This window comes from Etheostoma cragini, chromosome 13, assembly GCF_013103735.1.
Source record: "Etheostoma cragini isolate CJK2018 chromosome 13, CSU_Ecrag_1.0, whole genome shotgun sequence".
Taxonomy (NCBI): Eukaryota; Metazoa; Chordata; class Actinopteri; order Perciformes; family Percidae; genus Etheostoma; species Etheostoma cragini.
Window position 1 is genome coordinate 5015630 of NC_048419.1, and position 18462 is coordinate 5034091.

General features: G+C 39.3%; 1 protein-coding gene across 2 annotated transcripts in view; it reads left to right on the forward strand.

Annotated features, from left to right (window-relative positions):
- Positions 1 to 18462, forward strand: part of gabra3 (gamma-aminobutyric acid type A receptor subunit alpha3) — a 100496-nt gene that overhangs the window by 21359 nt on the left and 60675 nt on the right. For both annotated transcript variants that reach the window (XM_034889210.1, XM_034889211.1), the window contains exon 2: positions 9856 to 9962. In XM_034889210.1, the coding sequence (XP_034745101.1) occupies positions 9877 to 9962 (86 nt within the window). In that variant the 5' untranslated portion in view covers positions 9856 to 9876. The remainder of the gene's footprint in view (positions 1 to 9855; positions 9963 to 18462) is intronic.

The window sequence follows — 18462 nt, forward strand, 5'->3', positions numbered from 1 at the left end:
GGGTGGTAGCATCATGCTTTGGGGGTGTTTTTCTGCACATGGGACAGGGCGACTGCACTGTATTAAGGAGAGGATGACTGGGGCCATATTTTGCGAGATTTTGGGGAACAACCTCCTTCCCTCAGTTAGAGCGTTGAAGATGGGTCAAGGCTGGGTCTTCAAACATGACAATGACCCGTGATAGCCCAAAGAAGAACACCACTACTACTCGCATGTTGATTTTCAACGGCCTCCAGCAACCAACCAGGCAGGTGATCCTACAAGCTGCGTGGAGATCTCCGCTCGTCATTCAGGGTTGGAAAAAAGCCTTCTATCAAACCATAGATTCAGCGTGAGTCGGGTCTGAGGGTCTGGATTTTTTCCTGCTTTATCCGGCAACACTGAATATCAGAGACCAGTAGAGTACAGAGCATTCTCCTCCGCCGGGGATGCTGAGGATTTTTGTGAACTGGGCTGCGTCCCGTCCTCTTCCTGTTACTGCGACGGGGAGAGCCGACGCTTCGGATTCTGTCACGGAGTGGGCCGTGAAGGAGGACCAGGACTGTCTTGTTCTCTTGATGTGCCCTGAGTTTTGTTGCACTGTTTGATATGGATGCATATGGTTGTGTTTCTGAGTGCCATGTCAACCTAGTCAATATACTCTCCATAGGTCAGCTGGGACACAGCTACAGTTTCCTTTCATGTTTTGTGCTTTGTGTTTTTGTGGCTCTGTAGAAGACCCCAGGATATTGTTGGATACGATAAAAGGTTTTATTAGGAACAAAACCATACCTTTCTGCTTTAATGGGCGCAAAGCTACGTCACTGAAGCTGCCAAATCTTGAAGCTGAGTTCACCAGACTAGACTCAATGTTACAAACCAACATTAATGACCGGATAGCTTTAGAACGATCAGAAGTCAAGAAGGAAATAAACATTCTGAAACAGAAATCTGAATTCCTCATACATAGAGCAAGATAGCACCATTACTTTCAGGCTGCAAGACCTAGTCAGCAGTGGAATTAGCTAGCTTGGACAAATTAATTTCTATTGGGGAATTAAGACTAGCAGTACAAATTATGCAAAAAAGTAAAATAGCCAGGCTTTGGCATCCTAAATTTCCACCTTGATTAATGTTACCTAACCCCTTACGGTCAAAGTTTTGGTTATCAATGACCTGTTGACCTTTCAGCTTTCTAAAGATAAAAAACATGCAGAGTTTGCTGGACTTACAGCTGCTAAGAGGATAATTGCAACCAATTGGAAGCCACCTCATGACTTATCTGTTTGTTCATCCTTTCTTTTTTGGATGTCACGTGTCGTACACGGAACTCTACGGCTTGTGTGGGTGGAGCCCCGGGGAAGACTTTGGAGTCTTGGCATAGCAATACTGACTCCATAAAGGCAATGCTGTAGCCTTTTCTTTTGTTTGCGTGTGTGTTTGGTCCCTTGTCTTGTGTCTGTTTTTGCATGTGTTGTTTTGTCTCCCTCCATCCCGATTTTCCTCTCTGTGATTTTGTAGCCCTGGGACGCGTTCCTATGCCCCAGTGTGTTGTGTGTAGCTGTTCGTGAATGTCATGTTTACATTTTTTTCTGAATATAAAAATAAAAATTTCATCCTAAAAAAGCATTGTACATTCAGCCGTATCTACTTGTATAGAGAATTACCCACCTGTGCTCCATGTGTGCAAACTGCTTAACTTGGTTAGCATAATAGATCCTAGCATCTTGACAGGTGAGAACTGTTGACAGTTACAACAATTCTATCTTCACTTTTACATACGAAAGGAAAAGGAATTATATAATAAACAGATTATACAGGCTAGGGAGCAGTCTTTTATAAAGCCATTCCCAGAGCGTCTGTTATTGTTTCATCACTCGTCCCTGGTCTGCTGTTGTTCCGCATTGAAGGAGTTTAAGCCTCTGGAAGTCTTGCCTGTATCAAGTCACATTCACTCTCACATGCATTGCATTGTCACCACCACATTCTTGTGCTAGGCGTTTACTTTCGAAAAAGGTTTGGGCTCCTTGTGAACATCAAATTACAAAATGTTTAAGGGCTATGACAGCATTTTGCTTTTAAGCACTTTGGCCTCATTTTAGAAACCACATTTTTGTTATTCCCTCTCTACTGTCGGGGTAATTTACGCACACAGCATGAAAAGTCCAAATATATCTCCATCTGGTATATTTTTTATTAATTTCTTTATGCAAATGAACGACCCCAGTGAATTTTAGGATGTCATACTGTTCTCCAACCTTGGAAACGTGCAGTAAAAGGAGAGTAAGCTCTTTACAAGTAGATCTTGGCAATACCAAGAGGAGAAGCTTAATTCCTTAGATTTCTGCCAAGTTTAGCGCGTATAAAAACATCCATCAAGCCACTTCTCCTTAAATTCAGATTAAATCAAATATGTTAAGCTTTATAATTAAACAGGACTATCAGGGCCACTTGGGCTGTTTTATTTTACAGTTTTATAGTTCCTTACAGCAGATGCCAACAGTATACTTATATAACAGTAGTCAGTTGAAGCTGGGCACAGCAAGACTACAATGACAGCATGAAATGGATCTTTCCTCTTCCCTCTTATTATTGTCATATGGTGTGGTGTTCATAATGGATCCACTGTACTCATTAAGTGTCTGAGAGGAAAAACCCTAAATCTTGACAAATTATCACTGGTGTAACATAATAGTCATGGGCCCCAGTGGAGACAGTTTTGCCCAGCAGCCTGATACATTGATCATTTGGCAGTGATGAGGCCTAATGATCATAATGACGCTCATGCCCACAGTCCCAAAACAAAGATAAAAATTGTCCTCGCTCATTAGGTCCACCTGTGTTCTGGGCGTTGTATATCTCTTATCATCGACTACACCCGCCACGTCCCAAATTGGTCAGTTGAACTGATTTAGGATGTTATGTTATTTGACATTTGGATATTGTTGCTACTTTCATGCAATTGAACTGTTAATGTTTAACTTTTAACTTTATTTTGTCCCCTGAGGGCAATTAGTATTACAGCCAGGCATACAATACATGAAAACGACAGACAAACGGTATAGCAGGAGGTGGGGGGGGAGGTTTCCTGAGTATCAGTAAGCTAAAGACCAACAATAGTCACTAGTGACCCACTTTTACTTTGTGTACAAAGCAGAGCATCAATAACATCTTCAACAACAAAAATTAAGCAAAAGAATGACCAAATACATACTAATTTGGGCTGAGCAATATATAAAAATGATGTTGATATTGTGATAAGAGACTAGTTGTCATCTCAGATTTGGGATATTGTAATATCGTTAAAGGGTAAATGTTTTTTCCTGGTTTTAAAGGCTGCATTATAATAAATATATGTCAGTTTATGAACTTACCAGACTGCTTTAGTTGTTCTATTATTAGCCTTTACCCACTTAATCATTGAATCTACATTATTGATGATTATCAAAAATCTAATTGTGTAAATATTTTGTAAAAGCACCAATAGACAACACTACAATATTGACATTAAAAGGAGAATTCCGGTCAATTTCAACATGTAGCTATGTTGTTCTTGTTTTTTAACCCTCATGTTGTCCTTGAGTCAAAAATGTGCCTTCAAAATAAGATGAAATTGTCAACATTAGAAATATCCAATAACTTTGGAAAAACATCAAAAAAAGTACCCACAACACTAAAAAAAGTGTCAAAAATGTCAGAAAAAGCGATAACAGTGTTGACAAAAAAAGAAGACAACACAAGGGTTAAATGTGTAGTGCTGTCAGTAGCGAGACAAATGAAAACCATCAGTACAGTCCACACCGTGTTAGCCTCCAGATAGAGTTAGCCCCCAACAGGCTTAACCAGGGCAAGTTTTTAGTTTTTTAGTAATGTTTTTAGCCACTAAACATGCTCAAAATGTCATTATCAGTGCCTACCCAGGTGCACTGAGTACTTCCAAGTGAACACAGTGAATTTGACTGCAGTAGATGTGACAGAGAGGCATAAAAGTGACAATCGACTAGTGTGGACTTCACCGGAAAACAGGAAATAAACAGAGGTATGGATTAATCACTTTTATGCCTTTCTGTCACATCTACTGCAGTCAGACTCACTGACTCACTATGTTCACTTGGAAGGAATAACTGCACATGGCTAGGCTCTGGTAATGACATTTTGAGCATGTTTAGAGGCTAAAAACACGTTATTAAAAAACTAAAAAACTTGCCCTATTTAAGCCTGTTGGTTGCAAAATCTATCAGCAGGATAACTCAGTGTAGGCAGCACCGATTGTTTTCATTTGTCTCGCTACTGACAGCACTACATATTTAAAAAAATAGAGCTGCATGTTGAAATTGACTGGAATTCTCTGAGGTGTTTGGTTAAGAATACTGTGATACAGTGAACCCTCGCTATATCGCGGTTCACCTTTCACGGTCTCGCTGCTTCACGGATTTTTGCCCAGAAGAAAAAAAAAAAAGAGCAACAACTACCGATAATATGTTCTTCTCTCAAAAAAACCCACCTGCACCGCTGCTTTAGAAGAAAAAACACACCTGCATCCCCGCTTTAGAAGAAAAAAACACACCTGCACCACGGCTTTAGAAGAAAAAACACACCTGCACCGCGGGCTTTAGAAGAAAAAACGCTACAGAGCGGAGTCAGGATGCAGCGGCTCAGTCAGAAGAGCAGTGAAATACACGGGAGGCACTAGTTTTCCCTACTGTACTTTGGATTAGAACGGGAGAAAATGAAAAATGATTATGAAAAATATACAATGACTCTGGTCCGAGGGGGGGGGGCGCGGCGGCGGCGGTGCTGATCTCCCCAATTTGAAGCCTTCAATTCGTATTGATGATTAAAATTATTATTTTACAGTACAGTAGTTATTTAAAAAAAAAAAAAAAAAAACTTTCTACAGTACTTGTATTTGTTAAACAGATGCTTGGGCCTGTAAAATTGTTTTGTTCTTTGGTTTCAATGTATTACGGAGTATTTCATCGTATAATAATTGTAAAAAAAATAAAGTTTACTACTTCACGGTTTTCACCTATCACGGGTTCAACTTGGAACGTATACGTATCACTGTATATGATGTTCTCCATAATCGCCCAGCTCTAATACTAATACACACAATAAAGTGCATAGTGATCGGACACGTTGAATACATGATCAACATCTCTATCAAAACATAATCGTCCTCATCAGCGGCATGGACAACATCATTATCACCAACACATACAACATCATATCATCAACTAAATGACACACTCCCCTGGCCTGGGATCAGAAGTGAAATGACCGAGGGGATGAAGGAGTGCTTGTTCCTGTTACTCGTAACAGCGAGGAATCTGAACCTATAGCCAGAAGGCAAAATCTGAAATTCAGAGTATGGAGAGTATAGGGGGCAGGCACTGTCAGATAGGAAGGCTTCAGCCAAAGGTTAAACAGTAGGTGGTTTGGTGAAGTTTGTATTCTATTGACTGGTTGGGTTACAGAATACAAAGATCAGTGGTAGATGCTCAGTGCACGACTGTCACATCAAACCAAATGTGACAGGATTTAGGGCTATTTTTAGTGAACAGCCACTTGGATTACATGAATGTAGAACAGCGGCCTAAATTCAACAATTACTGCAGTCGACAGTGTTTATTGGCTGTTGAGGGCCACAGTTTCTTTTGGGTGTTCCTTGACATATTGTGTTTATAGCTGCACCAGTGGGATTTATTTGCATAGAAAACATACCGTGAACTTTATAATCTGAGATTTTGATTGCCAGTTTCCTTAAGGTCATGATTGACTGCCAAACTATAAAAATAACTAAACCAAATTGTTCCCAGTTGACATATTTGTAGGAGGAAACTAAGTCATGCCATTTCTTATTTTACCACTAATTATCAAAAACTCACTCAGCATTGTCATCCAGTCAGATTATTCAGCTAATTTGCATCAGAGGCATTTTTAGCCTTTTAATTCTGTCAAATGTAATCACATTGAAAAAAACTGACAGTAGAATGGAAAACAAATGTTAGAAGAGTGGAAATAGAGAGCGCTTTAGCACTGCTGTCACCTTAGGCAGGCTATTTTTAATTTACCAACCATATCATCATGTCTTTTTTTTTTTTCCTTCCTTAATATTCTCTGTTTCAACAACAATTGAAGCTCCAGGGACCGCGGAGCCCCTCATTTGCATGACAGGTATTGGTAAACCGGGTCCAGAATTGTAGACAGCGGCCGGCAGCCAGTCTTTTAATGCCAGTTTTGTCATATTCGTATGGAAATAATTTGTTGACACTTGTAAGAGTGCTGTCTAGTAAGATTTCTGGATGATTTTTCACTGCAGCTCTAATTGGTGCTTGTGTTTAAGGAGCCAGCTACATAAACAGGACAGAGATCCTGTAGTAGAAATGTGAAAGACGATGGAGGTTTATGGGCTGACTAATGAGAATTATTAAATATTTCCTTTTTCTTTACTCCTATGAAACTTTACATTTTGGTTTGTTTTATTATAAAAGTCTACCAGCATATGTTTGGGGTCTCTTTAATGAGAACTCATTCTACTTTTTAACTACTACACACTATGATGAATATCATTGGTGAAACACTGTGTTATGACTGAACCTCAAGGCATAGAGGAATCAAAGTGTTTAAGAGATTTATTCATCCAGGATATTCAAAGCCTTAAAGATGACACATATGCAAAGATGATCCTCACGTGAGTGGAAGTGGCTTAAATAGATGGCAATATGTCAGGAAATTAACAATTTTCAGACGGGGCATTATAAGATGAGGTAATGATACTATCGACTCCAGGGGGCATCCTGTAGTTTTTATGGGGAGCATAAAATGTTTCATAGATAACGATCCGGAATTTGATTTATCACATTCCCGGTTTGCTAAATGTACAGGGAGAAAAGAAAGAGGGGAAGAAAGGAGGTTGAAAACAACAATGCCTAAAATGATACGCGCTATTTAAAACAAAATCTAAGAAAATCAAGGAAGTCAGCTGTCTACCAGCATGTCAAGAAACAAAAGAGTTTTATTTTGACAGTCTGGCTTGACATCTGTTGAAAGGGAAATAAGGGGCTGAAATAAGGAAAAGTAACAATTGAGCTAATTTGCATGAACTGTACTTGGTTTAATTGGCAGCATTTGCTTTTTTCTGTGGCTACTCAAGTAACTCAGATTTGGGTGAATGCATGTAAAATAACCTGGATAATCTCATATTCTGGTCATAGTTAAGATTATCTGTCTTATTTCAGCCAAAACAAGGACTGTTTATAACATCAATAACACATCATGGCTCTTGGATTTACAAAGCAGAGCATCAATGTATATTGTTTTGTGTCAAATCCCCTGTAAGTGCATTGATTGAAATTGACAACATGTTTACTTTATTTTTTTAAAACTGGTAATAGGCAAAGGTTTTGCTGATTCATATATGCTTGGTCAGCCCTCTTAAATGATGGAACACATTTTAGGACCACATTTCTGAACAAAACATGTACCTTTGCAACCAACTCAGGTCATAGGAACAATGGATATCTTGATATCAGGTTATTGTCAAAACAGTATGGCCATTTTAACCTCAAGTCTTCTGGGCTTGAATTCTTCCTCATCAAACTATTGTTTACTGCAGTTTTATAGAATTGCAGCAGTCCTTAGCTGTTTAATCTGATGCACAATGAGGCTAGTGATGATGCTAAATGCCACAAGCAGTGAACTCAAAGTATCTTTGGGTTCCACACTGCAAAGAAATCAGCTACTTGCTCACACATAAGTAGTTTGGAAATAATTGGCTAGTTAGTTAGAGTAGGGCTGTACAATTCATCGGTAAAATATTGTTTCAGGCATGTACATATTCATTGATCAGGGGCAACAATACTGCCATATTTGCTTTGGAGAGTTGCATATTTAGAATGAGTGTGTTTCATGTCCAAGGCTGACAGACTCTTCCTGAATGTGTATTTCTTTCCCCAAGAGTGTTCCTCATAGTTCCGCCCCACAATGCTATGATTGGCTGGTACTAATGGTAACCATGACCCCTTTGTCCTAACCTTAACCGCGTCCAACCTCGACGTGTCGTCGTTTGTAGCCAATGACAGTACAGGAGGACTTCCTGAACTTACCACTTGCAAGACAGCAATCAAATTAGCCACAGCCTATGAATGACAAGCAAGATTTAAGTTTAGTACGGAAAAATGTTTGTGCGGCCCGAAAAAAATAAATACCATGAATTCTACCAGCGAAAAAGACTAGATGTGGATCTTTACTTCCCTTGGTACTCAGTTGCAATCAATAGAACATAAGACAGTTTGTTTGAAGTCAGATCATCCCGAACATAATAAAAGGACGGTCACAGGTTGTACTGTAGCAGTATCAGTGCAGTGTCCTATTTCAACACCTGAAGTGTATCTTTACATCCGATCATTTGTTTACTCCTCCTGTAATGATCGGTGCTCCACAGGGGCACTGAGAACACCGACTCCTCCGAAGAAAGTGTTTGATCTTCTCTCTGTACGGTGGCAATAAAGGGGGGGCTGAGTCACACAAAAAGCACAATGAAAGCCTTTTAAGTATGACACAGCTGCTGCACATGTAACTGCTGTATCTCAGTCATTCAACAACATTTGGCTTCTTTTCTCTCATCTTCCTGGTGTTTTTTTTCCGGCTGCATTCATGTATTTTTAATGAGCGGTCATTTATTTGGTCTGTACATTGCCAGACTGCAACCGCCTCGTAATAATTACCAATAATTACAGTGTTAGAAATGCAGTCGCTGTGCAACATCTATCAGTTAGAGTTATAAGGACCTGTACTGCTGTATAATGTGTTTATTCCAGGGTTTTATATCATGCATTATCTTGGTGTAGACCAGTATATCTGGTCAAATGGTGTTTACGGGCTACTCAATATCGATGCCATCTCTCATGATTACTGAGGGTCCTGTGGGTGGAAGTAGAGAGACCCAAGCACTCACAATGAGTAATGTATTCTGTTTAATTTGGTTCAAGGATATAGGTTATTGGATGTATTTATTTAGATATAGACTGGAATATTTAGGCCCCCTTCTGTGATGTTAAAAGTTAACGGTATAGGTAGATAAATTAGGGACTGCACAAACATGATTGGTGAGGGGAGAGAGTGTTGTACCTTATGCTTTACTTTTTATAAGCAAGATTATTTTATAACACCCTCCCTCCTTATGTCTCAAAATAGTATTGCAACTCCTTTAACCCTAAAAACTAAAAGTATCTTTAAGTCTCATTAAAAAGTTAAATTAGCAATTGCTGTGGACCCAACTAATGTTAATACATTTGAACTAGAACAGATGTCTTGTGTGTGTGGGTGTGTGTATAGGACATCCATGGACTAAAGAAACGGTGTGTGCAGTACAGATAATATTAGTAACGTTCCAAACTGAAACAGCCAACCTGTCTCATTTCTACACTGATAAGTAAGCAAAGTGGCAACATAGGATGCTGAATTTGCTTTATATTATAAACACGTCCCCCACCGTGTTTCTGAAGGTCTCGTAAATCATTGTGTGATGTATGCCTTAAAATAAAAGAAAGACTCACAATGTCTGACAGCCACATGCTTTTAGGCATAAAAATGTCAGTTTGCGACAAAGCACACACCATCAATCACTTGTATCAAAAGTATAAACCAGTGAGGAGCAGGTGGGTTAAGTGGGGGTAGCGTTCTTAAATAGAGGCTCAAATGAATGTTGAGAAACATATTCTATTAATTTGCCAACCACATGACGTCCATCATGTCCATTCTGCATTTGCCTTTTAAGCTATGAACATGTTTACATTGTTTTCCAAAGTCAATAATGTTGTGTAATGTGATCCTGTATGACATCATCTCCCTCTTACTCTGTCCTTCCTACAGGAGTCCTCTGTTTGAACCAATATGGCTGCTGCACATTGGAAGCCTAAATCACTGGACTTGGGCTGGTGGATCATTCTCCTGCTCCACAACCTCCTCCCCGAAGCCAGGTACAACAACATATTGCAAAGTGAACAGTAAATTAAAATTGGAATTACAAAGATGCAGTTAATACTAGATTGTACTAAAGGCCCATGTATCATTCTAACTATTCACACTGGGTGCTACCCTCACAATCAATCTGCTAATCCCAATCCCAATATTGTACCTCTCAGTCTCCCTATTTTTGCTATTTAACTTCCTCTCCAACCATTTCATCCCCCCATCACTGTCCCTCCAGTTGATGTTCTGGTGATGCATTTAGCATAATACCTTTATTAATCGGTCTCACTGGTGCAACAGACATTGTTATCTAACCATAGATGCAAAAGATCGTCTATATTGGAAGCAGAGAAAAAGCAAAGTTTTGTTTTTATTATTATTATTACACAGTGAGTTGGTCTCAGCTGTGGCTGTCAGTTTGGCAAATGAAATAACCAGACGTCTATAATGATTTTGACAAAATAAACCCCGGAGGATTGCCTGGGAAAACCTTAAGCATCGAATTAATAAGGAAAGAATATTCTTTTCTTTCTTTTTTTTACCGTGTAGCCTCGGTAGATGGTTTTTGCACTCAACAACCCTCTGACCTTCACATTTTTGGGTGAGGACTAAAATAGAATCCATGAGATCTTGTCCTAAATTAGGCAAACAAACCTAAAGAGAGCTCATCCTCTTATCTAAATGTAGCTTGGGCTCTCCTCTGCACCGGTCTGAATCTCTCTGACTGGTGAATTAATTTGCATGGTGCAGCACACCACAGCCATGATTGGCCGTTCACAGCATTTTCACTCCTGCATCTTGTGCACATTTTTCAGTTTGTGTGCTGGAGTCAGCAAAAAAATAAAAAATAAAATAAACTCCTGCATGTCTAGAAGTCCTTCTAACCCAGCTTCTTGTAATTTCAAACAAAGAGATTGCACAGGTTGTCATGTTAGCATTGTTGATCAGGTAAGATGTTACGGCAGGAAGACGCGGCGGAGTGTAAATCCCTTTAAGATTTTGCACGCTAGGAAAAGCTCATCGAACCTGGAAGAAAGCAGGCTAGGGAAAGAAATCAGAACTGTGTGACAGGGATTAGCTCACTTTGCGTTGTCAATGTGCCACTTAGCTCTCCTGCATATTTGGAGCACACACAGTTTGTAATCTTAGTTTTAATGAAGGCCAATAATAATGCTATAGCTTCCAATGTTGTGACAATGGCTTGTCTGTCTTATCTGCATAAATAAAAACAGTGTTGGTTTACTATTATAACCATGTTAGGCAGACAATAAAACGTTTTTGTCCTTGTGTCGACAATCACATTGATGAAGAAGCTGTTTATGGAGTCAAACACGTCGGGAGATGATATTGAAGCCCCAACTATAGATGCACTTTCATTTCTAATGATAATAACTACGTATTTGAGCAGTATCATCTTTCTTCCCAGTCTATCAGCCATGTAGCCGACATCGTCCTCATATCACTAATGTCACCCATCATGGACATGCTCCACATCGCAGCGGATTATTTGTGTCGCATTACGTTTTTTTTTTTTTTTTTTTCAAAATGGCAGTGATGATGCGGAGCAAATTTGTAAAGCCACTCAATGCGGAGCTGTCACAAGAGTGTGACTCGCTCTGAAGCGTTTTTTAAACGTTTTTGTAATGTTCCCTGGACACAAATCAATAAGAGCCATTAAAAAGGAGTCCCACAGTATTGCAGGTGAATGATGTAAACCCTTTGACATAATAGAATATGAATTATTATTTTATTTTTTTTATGCTGCATCCTCAGAATGGGATGAGTAGGCCTAGGACTTTTTCGCCCGCAGAATGCACCTAAATGAAATAGATTATGGGTTCAATACCATTTCACTTAAATTATGAAATGAATACACTATAATGAAACTTCCGCATTCAGTCTTGCAGCAATTTCTTTCTGCATAAGTTCTCTTGCTGCCGCCGCTGTGTTGCTTTTTTAGGAAATACATGTTTGTTTGTGGTTGTTGCCATGGTGAATCTTACTTACATGGCTCCATTAAAGCTGCTTTTTTATAGTAGTGGTGCACACACTTAAATCTGAGTCAACCTACTCTGAGTTGATTGAACCATCTCTAATCAGCGGTTCCCATCTCAGGGTAAATCAACTCAGAGTTCAGGGTTAGACTCGGTTCGTTAAACCTCCTTCCTGAAACAGGCTCCAGCACAGAGCCCAGACTTCAACCCCATCCAAAACCACTGGAATAGATCCAAACGCTGACTCCGAGCCAGGCTTCATCACCAAACATCAGTAGCCCCACTCACTGGTGCTCTTGGGGTACGCAGGGAATCTCCTGGAATCCCTGCAGCCAGGTCCCAACATTTTGTGGAAGGTTTTTCCAGTCAAGTGGAGGCTGTTGTAGCAGCATATTAATGCCCATGGTTGTGGAATGAGGTGTAATGCTCGTGTCCACATCCGTCTAGATCAGAGGTTTTCAAACTGCGAGTAGAGTTGAAAGGGGGGAACTTGTCTGAGACCCATCATGCTTTTTACATTTTCTTCAGTGTTAAAGTAATCCAGCGATGACTGTCTGTACATCCATGGGTACATTGCAAACAGGAACTGCTAATAGCTCATTCAGTGTACCTTAAAGCTATAGTGCGTACCCCATGGTGAATTCTAAGTAATGACAACATAACTGCCAATTTGCTAAGAGCAAGCATACGATGTGGGGGAGCCCATAGTGTCAGACAAACCCCTGGAATAGATCATTTAATGGTAAAGATATAGCTAAGATTCATATAGAATAATGTGTATTACCACTTTTTCTTGCCCTAAGGGATAAACCTATCTAAACTTTCACTTTCACATTGGCAACTACAACTAAAATTAGTTAATAGGTCATTCATATTTTCACAGTTAAAACTGTAAATGTACTGGAAGGCTGACCTTGGTTTTTGGTTGTATCATACAGCATGAGGCCAGAAAAGAAGATTGATGATACAATGATTGGCACTAGTATTAATGATGTTAATAAATAATCTGGAAAATCATTAGCTGTCATGAGAGCATGCAGGTTAATAAAGGAAATGCATCAATGTTTGACATATTCAGGGCCAGAAAATTGTCATCCCACCCTTTCCAGCAGGGTCCAAGCAGTCAATGCATTCATTATGCATGGACCTAACACAGCATGTGACAAGGATATTCACAAATGTTAATCTTTCTGCAATTACTTGAGACAAGATGTAGAGCACATATGCAAAGCCCTTGCACAGCATTCTTTAATTAACACATTTTATGGAGTTGTATTTTTTACCCAGCAAGACATTATTATGCTGCCTCTCTTGAGGAATCCAAACATGTACCAAAAATGGAATTTCACTTGGAAATTTGCATCTAAAAGTGAAAGCATGTATTAATTGTCCATCAAAGTTCAAGTTGCTGGAGTTTGGAAATAATCCTCAGTCAGCATGCACACGCTCCCGGAATATCTGCGTATCAGCAGAGCTGTTTCTCACTGAGAACTGCCACCTCCCTGATGCCCACTGATGTTATCGGCAGCCTCCAAATCGGCTTTACTACAGTTGAGGCAGGAGACTTTCCTAATGGATTAAGGTGTAACAGACAAATCCTCTATATAAGGGTCTGTCATTCTGCACATCACCACATTTCCTTATTTCCCGCACACTAAAAGACGGGGCTGATTAAGCTTTCATTCCCATGAATCCATGTGTTACATATGAATGAGAAGGCTGTGGGTTTTTTTCTATTCAGCAAAGTCTTTCAATCTTTCAGCTTGCCTCAATTCCAACCACCACCTTCCCCTTCTACAGTCAACACTTAACAAGTGTCGACACTCTGGCTGTCTTGTTGTCTATTTTGTTGGTAACCTATTGCCAAGCTGCTGGCTAATGTGGCACATAATCAATAGCTTTAAGGATGAGAGTGCTATATGTACACTTTCCCTATGGATCGAAGTGAAGTTGTCTAGCTCCTACTTGCTTTCTTACCCCATCTCACATGAATTATTCAAAGCATGGCCCAAAGAGGCATCACTTTGAGATGTGACCTGGTCAACAAATAACATTTTGTTTCGGTAGTGTTGTCAAGGTTAATGTGTCACAGGTCTGGACAAGGGTAGTGCATTCATGGCTGAGCCACGTTGCTGATTGAATGACCAGGCAAATAGTTTCTACTTGGAGACCAAAGAGAAGAAAGTCAAACATCCACAAGGTGTAACTTATGATACATCACAAATGATCAGCGAATATATGCCCCCTGCTTTAGTTAACAACAAAACAACAGTTACATGTATTACATCTAATGCATATTGTATCGTTTCACCCACCAGCATCACTAGCGAGGTCCACAGAGGACTCAAAGCCATCTTCTTAGTAGAGATCATGGGCCTAGAGTGGGTAGACTGGTCAAGTGTGCGTTACATTCCTGGACAACATTGTTAAATAGCATGCACACACAATTGTGCAGGTACAGTAGGTCAAAGTGATACCAGAAACTAGTTCTGTAAGATCTAATGGATGCTTCAAATGAATAACCAACCTTCACCTTGGTTTTCACTTAGAAGTGGTTTAGATAAAAGAGTAAACATTGATTGCTTGAACCATTTTAATTGTTCATTTTTGTCTAGTGGAGTGTCTGTGGACGTGTATCTCAGCTATTTATGTGAGTATGATCTAAAGTGATGGGAAGGATGACCAAAATCATAAAAAAATGATTAAAAAAACACTAAAAAAAAAATTTTAAAGATTTTTTTTCTTTAAAAGGTCCCATGACATGGTACTCTGTGGCTCTTTTTATATAGACCTTAGTTGTCCCCTAACACTATATCTAAAGTCTCTTTTATATAGACCGTGGTGGTCCCCTAATAACACATCTGAAGTATCTTTTGTATAGACCTTGGTGGTCCCCTAATACCATAGCTGAAGTATCTTTTGTATAGATCTTAGTGGTCCCCTAATACTGTATCTGAAGTCTCTGTTATATAGACCTTAGTGGTCCCTTAATACCACATCTAAAGTCTCTTTTATATAGACCTTAGTGGTCCCCTAATACTGTATCTGAAGTCTCTTTTATATAGACCTTAGTTGTCCCCTAATACCATATCTGAAGTCTCTTTTATATAGACCGTAGTGGTCCCCTAATACCATATCTGAGGTCTCTTTTATATAGACCTTAGAGGTCCTCTAATACTGTATCTGAAGTCTCCTTCCCAAAATCCACCCTTGGCGCAGAATTACAGCCACTGGTTCCACAATGAGCTTTTTTTAGTATGTGCTATTTCTGTGTCTGTAGCTTTTGGGGGGGGGGGGGGCTTGACCAACTGCCACTTAGCTCATTTGAAAGCCATGATGTCACTCTTTCAAGGGCAAGCCAAATTCTCCGGGTGGGCGAAACAGGGAAAAGGGGAGGTAACCTTGCCCCTTATGACCTCATAAGGAGCCAGATTCCAGATTGACCCATTTGAGCTTTAATTTTCCCAAAGGCAGAGAAGGATACCAAGGGCTCGGCTTACACCTATCACCATTTCTAGCCACTGGGGGACCATAGGCAGGCTGGGGGAACTCATATTAATGTTAAAAAAACTTAATAAATGGAAATGTGAATGCCATGGGACCTTTAAGATTAAACCCTTTTTCCAGTCTTTTAAAGTTGTTTTATAATCTGCAATTACCTTAAGGTCCTGTTAATATTCTAGACTTGGTTTCTTGGAAAACATGCGAACGAGCTGTAAACAAGTAGATAAATAATTGCTAGTAGTAAAAGTATTGTCGTGTGAAACAAGTGTTCTCCTATAATCACAACCTTTAAAATGTCATTGATCTGTGCACTAATTACGTTTGAGATTCAGTCAATCCTCTATTGATACGGTGAGCATCTGGCCAATGATCTTCAAAGTAACCAATTAGCGGACAACCCCAACAGGCATGAATCGAGCTGAAGCTGGATTGGATTTCCCAGAAGGTGTCTACACAGCTGCACATTGGACACGTTTGTCCTAGAAATACACAAATGCCGAATGCTAAATGTCTGGTGCCTCTCAGAATGGACCCTCAAGACATTAGCAACCCTTGAAATTAGTTAGATTACATTTTTTGGGGTTCTAACATTGCTCATGCCATATCTTCTATATGATGTAATTATGTTGTATATTTCATTTTTATTCTTTGAGGAAATGGCACAGACTCACCTTCCATGGAGGATTGTCGTCATGAAACACAATCAGTAAAAATTCAGTACAGAACATCCGATAATTTTCAGCAACATCCAAACCCAACTGCTTCTGAAATTGTGTCTGAGGTAACGCTATGGATACGAGGTCCGTTCAATATAGATTCAAATCCTTTCACCTAACTGTGTCTTTGAAGATGTTGCACAGAACCGATAGAGTGTACCGTAGGTGTACAGTTAAACAAGGTAAAAAAATATCTACTTTCCGACGATTTATAGAGCCATCTAAGGTTTAAATAGGGATATTTAATAAAGTTTTACGTAAAGTATAACACTTCGGTGTTGCTGCCAGCAAATCTAATATTTTTTATTAAAATAATAATTGCAAACTCCTTTCCTATTGTTGGAAACTCGAAGCAGGTGAGCAGTTTCTTGTTGCTGACTGCAGGAATGTTTTCTGCTGCTTGAGGTTCATTTCTTTTTTTTCTGAACAAATATTTGAACCTGGTCAAAGATCATGTCATGGACACAAAAAAACAAAGAACAACACTTGCCAAAAGTTTAATCCTAAAATAGAAAGACACAGACGCTGTTCAGACTTCTTTGGTAGTTTATGAAAATGCCTTTTCCAAACATAAACTCTGGATGGTTTTACTGCCCTGTGTGTTAAACCAGTGGCAGTAACACATATTCATGTCATGTTATCATAACGGTTCATTAGATTCATTACACAGGTTTTGCGGCAGTTACACTTGGCACTTAAAGTCATCGACCAAGGACAAAAGATGATGCAGCAGGCATAAAATCTGGGAGCTAGTGTCGCTTCTGTTGTAGTGTTGGGTGCAGCCCAGTTATTAGCCTCAGACGACTACTTTTCTTTTATGGATCACTATTAAAATGACAAACAACTGTACACATTGTCAGGATAAACAGTTTTACACAGTTTAAGCTCAGCATTATTTTCAAGTGTGTTTATATACACTTAACTCTTCAAGCTGTTCAGTAGGAAGCCATCGTCCCTGAGGCGTACTAATGAAGAAGACTTGACTAATAGGTATCAGCTGTGCTGCTGTTAGATTGCACTGGGACAGCACTTCCTTCACAGCTTTTGTTTTGCCTGTGCTCTACCACCTTTCTCTGAGGTGTCACTAGTGGCAGTGTGATGCGCGCCAACGAGTTGTCATGCAGGTGTCTTGCCTCAAGATGCATTGTGGGCGATCTAGGCGGCAGGTTTTGAAATGGAAGAAGAATGTGTACAACCTAACCAATGATATTTTGATATGATATTTGTGGTTGTGCTGCATCAACTGATAAATTGTCTTTTAACTGTCCATTATGTGTATAAAAATGTTACAAGAGTGGAATGCTGTAATAGATGGAGAACTAACCTTATGTTGCCTGGTACTTTTTATAGATTAGTTGTTATTGTGTTGAATTGAATCAATACTTAATTGTCAACTGTTATGAACTGATTCTATATTTAAAATATTTGTAAAATCATTTTTCAAACAAAAACTGCCGGACATTCTATAGTTTTACCTTCCCAGCTGTGAAAATTTGCTGATTTTAATTGTTCTGTGCTATAGTAAACTGGATAATGTTAATACTACTATAACAGTTTGGCCAGTTGGTCGGTAAAAACAAGAACAATTTTAGATGTCATCTTTGGGTTTGGAAAATTATGATGGGAATTTGACATTTCAGAGAAAAGAAAAAAAAATGATTTAATACTAAAAAAAAACAGTGCTAGCCTTAATTTTGACACAGTACATTCCCATCCCATAAGTAGGTCAGTCCAATACCAAGTACAAATCACTTTCTCCCACCAAATATCAAATATGTCATTTCATCATAAATAAGCAGATTTTTGGCAAACATAACAGCTTTATTTACCTCATGTTAAATAAAGACTCCATTATGTTGAGTCTATCCCATGACTTGGTCTATGTGCTGTAGTAGTGGCGCCGTGCGTATGGAAGGTCATCTGAATGTCCTTAATGTCGCAGTGTGGTTGGCGTGCTCCATGGACTGCTGTGACTGACACAGGTTGCCACGGACAGGCTTTTACTGCAGAGGCTATTCTGGAAACATCTCAATGAATGAAGGATCCAAATTGTTATATCAAATGTGTACACTGGCAAATATTTACTATGAAAAGGTGCATATTTACCAACCTTTCACTGACAAAAAATGACATGCATTTATGTAATACAGCATACCTGTCAGTAACATGTACTAGTTTAATAGAATAAGTAACATTATGTATCCCTAAGGGTTGGAAATTGTTATGGTTTGGGGGTTTTTGTTGGGGTATTTGTCCTGTTTGGCCTTCCCTGTGTTTTTGTCCCGGTTTTCCCA